The sequence below is a fragment of the Lasioglossum baleicum genome, chromosome 9 (assembly GCF_051020765.1).
Source record: "Lasioglossum baleicum chromosome 9, iyLasBale1, whole genome shotgun sequence".
Lineage (NCBI taxonomy): Eukaryota > Metazoa > Arthropoda > Insecta > Hymenoptera > Halictidae > Lasioglossum > Lasioglossum baleicum.
In genome coordinates this window covers 208,625-215,449 of record NC_134937.1, presented here as the reverse complement: position 1 = coordinate 215,449, position 6,825 = coordinate 208,625, and the positions used below count along the sequence as shown (strand labels likewise).

At 46.7% G+C, this 6,825-nt stretch overlaps 1 protein-coding gene across 1 annotated transcript; it reads right to left on the bottom strand.

The window, feature by feature from the left end:
* Positions 1 to 397: 397 nt before the first annotated feature.
* On the bottom strand, positions 398 to 5,454 carry LOC143212411 (uncharacterized). The gene is made up of 5 exons (XM_076431212.1): positions 3,533 to 5,454; positions 2,823 to 3,016; positions 1,835 to 1,973; positions 966 to 1,017; positions 398 to 655 (listed from the first exon to the last, which is right to left on the bottom strand). The coding sequence occupies exons 1-5, from the start codon at positions 5,452 to 5,454 to the stop codon at positions 398 to 400; spliced, it is 2,565 nt and encodes an 854-aa protein (XP_076287327.1).
* Between the last annotated feature and the right edge of the window lie 1,371 nt (positions 5,455 to 6,825).

Below are 6,825 nucleotides of genomic sequence, written 5' to 3'. Positions count from 1 at the left end.
TCTACAATCTGATCAGCTTGAACAGCTAATTTGGAAAGATCTTTAACTTCACTAATTGCAAGAATGGATCTAATATTTTCCGGAAGTTGCTCCAAGAAGATAGATCTAAGGATTTCATCATTAGCTTGTCCAGGTGCTAAATTACTCAGCCGGTGTAGGAAAACTGAAGGTTTTTCATCTCCAAGTACATGAGATCCAAGTAATTTTCTAATTTTAGCCTCTTTACTTTCTCCAAAAGCGTTACATATACGTTCTTTTAACTTTAAATATTTATTGTTTTCAGGAGGACAAATTAAAATATCTGCAACCAAAGGAAGAACTGTATGATCTAAATATACTGTTACATATCTGAATTTTGACTCATCTTTTACTATTCTATTTATTAAAAATGCCGCTTCTACTTGCGTAAACCATAGAACAGGATTTTCCGTCCAAAAAGGCTGTAAACGCACTTTCTGGGCAACTTCGATACTCGCACCATCAATAAGACTGGCGTTTTGATTTGTGCTAAGATTATCTTCCGATTCTCCACCGTTTCTTCGAAAGTTACTTCAGTAGGTTGTTGCCTTGTTCTTTGTCCAGAAAGAGCTTGACGAGTAGGTGAATGTTCTAACGGCATTTTCTTAAAAATCGGGGTCACCAATTTGGTAAATCTCTAGTGAATTATATTAGAGATTCCAATAAATAAATTAAGATGAAATTTATTAACAAAACTTTAATAGAATTAAATTCTTTGATCACAATATTTTTAGATCCTACTTCATTGATGGCAAACTATTGATTAAACAAATTGTATTTTGTCAACGACAAGAAAATAACTTTTTGAAACATTTGAATATAACGCCAACTTCACAACGCTAACTTCACATTGGTGAGTGTCGCTACAGTCGCCACACACCCAAAGAATAGAATTACCGCATTTGAATGTCGCGCCCCTGAGCGCGACAAGAGTTTTCAGGGTTTACCGTAAACAGCGAGGAGCCCGCTACCCATCTCCGGCCGCTGATTGGCGGAAGGCTGTGCGTGGAGACACTCGGAGCGCCAATCGCAGGACGCCGCTGGCGAGGTAGACGGCGAGGATTGGACCGAGCCCGGATCTGTCAACCCGGAGAAATCGACGAGGCTGTTGCAACTAAGGACGACCATCAGTCCACCCTCGTCGACATCTCATCCGGAAAATGCCACGAGAGCAACACCGGAAAGGCTCGGATCCATGGATGCCGCCCAACCGCCTTATATCGGCCGGGCCTCGGAAAATATAAAATACCGAGGGCCCGGGCCGACATATCATCGAGGCGTCCCTGCGTTCAGAAACAACGTGATTGGTCCGAGCGTCGCCGAAGACGAGAGTGGGGGGAAAACTCACTTCCGCGTTCCGAACCGGCTCGAACTGGGTCACTGGGTCGAAAGACTGATTACGATAAGCACGTTCGAACTTTAACGCGATCTATTTAAAAGTATAATACTTTGCGACAGCCGCCATCTTAGCGAAATTGGTAAGTGCCGGTCAGGCTCTTTTCGATATATTTTGTGACCAGTTCGTGTTGGTTCGGGGAACGTTATTCGATTTCGCGAAAGATTCGTACCGCTGTGTACTGCGGACCCGCCTGCGTTACCGTCGACCAGGAGTCGCTCTCCTGCGAGGTTCGCGAGGCCGCGGGTCGTGCTGTCGCCGAATCCTCGTGCATGAGCTATTCGGGACACACGATATTCGTCCGGTGATTCTTTGAGTGCCCTCGGATCGTTCCACGGTGGGACGACGCGCCGTGTTCGTTTCGCATCTTTCGCCGTTCGCACGTTTCGTCCAGTCTCGAATTAGGAACGCGTATGTTACCGGAGCTCGGTCGAATTCGTGCCTTCGAGGCTTGTATTTTCACGCGAAGTCCTGTGACGACCGAGCTTGACGCGATCGAAGATATTCCGCGAGTAGGTAATATATGGGGGTTCTAATTCACTTCCCAATTCAGGCGGTTCTGAGGAACTTTCCAATTCACGGGAGAGCGGTACCGCATTGCACAAGCATTACGTCATCTAGGCCAAGGACAGAGCTGTTAGGCACCGCCCCCTTCTTTCTTACGTCATCTAGGCCAAGGACAGAGCTGCTGAGTCATCACTTAATGGTATTGCACAAGCATTACGTCATCTAGGCCAAGGACAGAGCTGTTAGGCACCGCCCCCTTCTTTCTTACGTCATCTAGGCCAAGGACAGAGCTGCTGAGTCATCACTTAATGGTATTTCACAAGCATTACGTCATCTAGGCCAATGACAAAGCTGTTAGGCACCGCCCCCTTCTTTCTTACGTCATCTAGGCCAAGGACAGAGCTGCTGAGTCATCACTTAAATTTTTTCGCGGGGAGGGGGGACAATCCCTATGAAACATGATACTCCTTTGGTATTGCACAAGCATTATGTCATCTAGGCCAAGGGCAAAGCTGTTAGGCACCGCCCCCTTCTTTCTTACGTCATCTAGGCCAAGGACAGAGCTGCTGAGTCATCACTTAAGGGGTGGTACCGCAGAGCGGTATTGCGCAAGCATATATATTATATATAATAACTTTATTTGATCCCCTTGGGGTTACAAATTAACATACTGCCTCCTTTATCACAACTCTCATACAAACTTAATACTTAATTACTAATTACTTAAATCTAACTTATCAACTAATCTTAACCTAAATTACTCTAGAGAGAGAGAGAGAGACACGCTTACATTGAGCTAGCATATTTGCTAACTCACCCCTTTTTCCCCCAGCACCTCGATTCCCGTAGCCCTTCTCAACCCCCCTTCCCTAGCCGTGGACTCCCTTTTCCGGTTGCTCACTTCCACTCCCACTCTTCTCATTCATTCCCATTCTCCAATCATCTATCATCCTCATCCATTCCTCCCCTCCTCCTTCATCTTCCAACATTTCCCACATACTCTCCTGCCATCCTTTGCTGTCATCCATCCACATACATACTTCCCACACATGCTCCCACGTTTCGTTTTCCCATCCACACACTCTACATTTTCTCCTGTCTTCATCCATCCAATATCTCTCACCCATCATCTCATTCCCTAACCTGTACCTTGCCACCCTCTGCCACCTACTCTCACCCCACCCTTTCTTTAAATACCCCGGCAGCCCCTCCCCCTTTACCCTCCCATACCACTTGTTTGACTTCGAGTTTTCTATTTTCTCCCACCTATCCTTTCTTTGCCTTTTCCCCTCTCTTTTTATTATCTCTCCACTAACTGACTCATTCCTCCCCTCTACTATTTCATTCCATTCCTCCAACGACCACCCTTGCCCCCTTATAAATTCCTCTCTCTCCCTTTCCCACCCAGTCCTTATCCCTTCCCTCCCATCCCTCCTCCGTATCTCTTCCCAACATAACCGTGCTAACTCCCCCCCTTTACCCTCCCCTAACTTCTTCTCATACCCCCATGCCCTTAACCCAGCCCTCCCCCTCAACAATTCCCTTTGTAACTCTTCCCTAACCATATATCCTGGTGTAAACCTACCTACCCCTAAAACCCATTTCAAATACCTTTCCTGTAGCTTCTCTATTCCTTCTCTCTCTTTCCAACCCCATATTTCTACTCCGTAACTAACTACCGACCATACCAGTTTGTCAAACAGCCACACTCTTCTACCCCAATCTTTACCAAACTTCCTCTTCCCTATCCCCCAGACCTGTCCCATAACCGCCGCCCCCTTTCTTAATCTATCCTGTACATGCGCCTTCTGCCCCCCATCCCTCGTGATCGTGTACCCTAAATAATTGTACTCCCCTACTTCCTCAATTACCTTCCCTTTCCACCTCCATGAAACCTTCTTCCATCTCCCCCCTCCCACCCTACACCTCATCACCTTTGACTTTTCCGCGTTAAGTTGTAGCTTTTTCCCCTCTAGGTACCTTTCTAATACCCCCATCATTCCCCTCATCCCGTCCTCCTCCTCTGCTAACATGGCTATATCGTCTGCATATGATAGCGTACGAATCTTTCTTCCCCCCACTTTGACCCCTCCCCAACCTCCCCTCTCAAGCTCCTCATCTATATCCGCCAGCATTAATGTGAATAACAAGGGGCTTAGTGGGCAGCCCTGCCTAACCCCTCTTTCTGTCCAGAAACATTCCCCTTCTTCTTCCCCCACTCTTATTTTACTTTTTGTTTCTCTCAGAACCTCCTCACATCTTTCCACTAGCCCTTCCCTCACTCCCCTTTTCCTCATCGCTTCTACTAATACTTCCCTGTCTACCGAGTCAAACGCCGCCTTCAGATCTACAAACATAATTACTAGCCTCCTTTCTTTCCTCCTCACCTGCCTGTTTATAAGATAGTTTAACACATAGATGTTATCTATGCACCCTAGGCCTTTTCTAAATCCTGTTTGGCTTGCCGGCAACAGCCCCTTTCTCTCCACTTCCTCCCTCACCCTCTCCGCTAATACTGCCGCGTAAATCTTATATGCTGTCTGCGTCAATGTTACTCCTCTATAGTTCCCCACCTTTCTACTATCCCCTTTTTTTGCGATTGGTACCACCACCCCCTCCGCCCAATCCTCCGGCCAACCCCCTCCCCTCCACACCCTATTGCAGATCCTCCATAGCTCCTCCTGCACTTCGGATCCCCCATGCTTCCATATCTCATTTGGAATCCCGTCTCCACCCGCCGCTTTCCCATCCTTCAGCCCTTTTACCACCCTTATGATTTCCCCTATTTCTAAATCTTTCTCTCCATCCCCCTCTCTTCTACTTTTTCCTAACTTTCCCACCCTCCCTTCTACCCCTCCCAGCAAATCCCTAAAATATTGTTCCCACTCTTCCATCCTTATTCTTTCGTCTATCCTCGATCTTCTTTTTCTTTCCCTACTTACAACCTTCCACACCTGACTCTCCGTTTTTATCCCCTCTATTTCTTTTTCCCATTTTTCCCTCTCTTTTTTCTTCCTCTCCTCGCACAATTTCTGGTATTCCCTTTTCCTCTCCCTAAAGGCTAATCCATCCCCTCCTTCCTTTCTCCACTTTCTTAACTCCTCCCTCGCTAACTGTTTTCCTACTCTACATTCCTCATCCCACCATCCTTTTCTCTTTATTTTTTCATTTTTCCCCATTTCCCCTATAGCTTCCAATATTTTCCCTTTCAGCCCTTCCCAGTCTTCCTGCAAGCCATCCCCTCCACTTGCTCTAGCTGCAAATTTTTCCCTAAATTCCTCCCCTGCTTCTTCCGACCACCTCCCCACCATTCTTCTTTTCCCTCCTCCCTTCCTCCCTTTTTTCCCTCCCATCTCCCCCTTTACCCATACTATTACGGGCATATGGTCTGAGTCTATCTTATCCCCAATCTCTACCTTTCCCACACCTTCCCTTGTATCCTCATTCCCCAGCACGTAGTCAATCACCGAGTTCCCTCTCGCCCCTACGTACGTCCACTCCCCTTCCTCATCCCCCTTTATATTCCCGTTCATAATTCCCCACCCCCTTTCTCCTATGTAGTTACACAATCTCCTCCCATCCCCATTAACTATTAGGTCCTTAGAACTTCTTAACCCTCTCCCCCCTCCTTCTTCTATGACCTCTCCCCCTTCCCTTCCCGTTCTTGCATTGAAATCCCCCCCTACAATCACCCTTACCCCTTTTTCTCTAGCCTCTACCCATTCCCCCATCTCATCTAGCTTCTTGTCTAAATCCCCATTCACATATACCCCCACCACCCTCCACCAGCACCCCTCTAACCTCACCTTCACCGACATAATCCCCTCACTTCCTTTTTTGTCCCCCCCTTCTATTTCTAATTCCTTCCTCACACCTACTACCATACCCCCTTTTGCCCTTCCCTTCTTTTCCTCCCTTTTTGCCCATTGAGCCTCCCACACATACCCTTTTGTGAGCCTATCCCTGATTTTATCCCACCCCTTCTCTTCCAGTCACGTCTCCATCAAAACTACTACATCCCAATCTTCAATCCCTTTCCAAAACTCCTTATTTTTATTTAACAGCCCTGCCACATTCCAGAAACTAATCTTATGCCCTTCCCTCTTCTTCTTATCCCCACCCTCCCCTGATTCCTTCCCTATTCGTTTCCCTGCCCCTCTATCAATTTTTCCTCAAGCTCATCCCACCTTTTCACCTTCCCATTTACCCATAGCTTCATGTATCCTATCTGAACATTTTTTCCCTCCCTCCTTTCTTTCTCAGCTGCCCTTTCAATTTTCCACCTTGCCCTCCTCTCCTCTTCTGTTAAATCGTCCTCTACCCTTTCCTCTTGCCCCCTAAGCTTTTTCTTCCCCTCCATTACCCTTCTTTTAGTTTCCCTATTTGACAGCTTCACCAGAACCATTCCCCTCCCGTCTTTACCTACTTTCCCTATCTTCCTAATTTCATTAATACCCTCTTCTTTCAACTCCATCTTTTCCCACAGTCTTTTAACTTCTACTTTTATATCCCTACCCTCCACCTTTATCCTCCTTATTACTATATTATTCTTCTTCTCCTCTCTATCCCTCTTGTCCTGCTTAATTTCTAATAACCTTAATCTTTTCCTATTCTCATCTATACTTATTTCTCCCCTTGCCCCATACTCCCCCGCCTCTTTTCCCCCCCTTTCCTTTTCCCCTATCCATTCCTCCACTTTTCCCAATTTTCCCTCTATACGATCTATTCTCCTATCTGCTTTTTCCCTCCTACCCCCTTCCCCCTCCTCCCTCACTAGCTCCTCTATTCTCCCCTCTACCTTTACTACCCTTCCCTCTAAGCCTTCTAACCAATTCCTCATCCTTTCCCTATTTAGTTCTTCCTCCCTCCTCTCTTCCCTCCATTTTTCCCTTTCCCTCCTCCAT

Coding starts and splice junctions, on each gene's coding strand:
- LOC143212411 (XM_076431212.1), bottom strand. CDS start 5,454: ATGAACGGGAATATAAAGGGGGATGAGGAAGGGGAGTGGACGTACGTA. Junction 3,017..3,532: donor ATAGAGAAGCTACAGGAAAG/GTATTTGAAATG, acceptor GGATGAAGACAG/GAGAAAATGTAGAGTGTGTG. Junction 656..965: donor CGGGCTCCTCGCTGTTTACG/GTAAACCCTGAA, acceptor ATAATTCACTAG/AGATTTACCAAATTGGTGAC.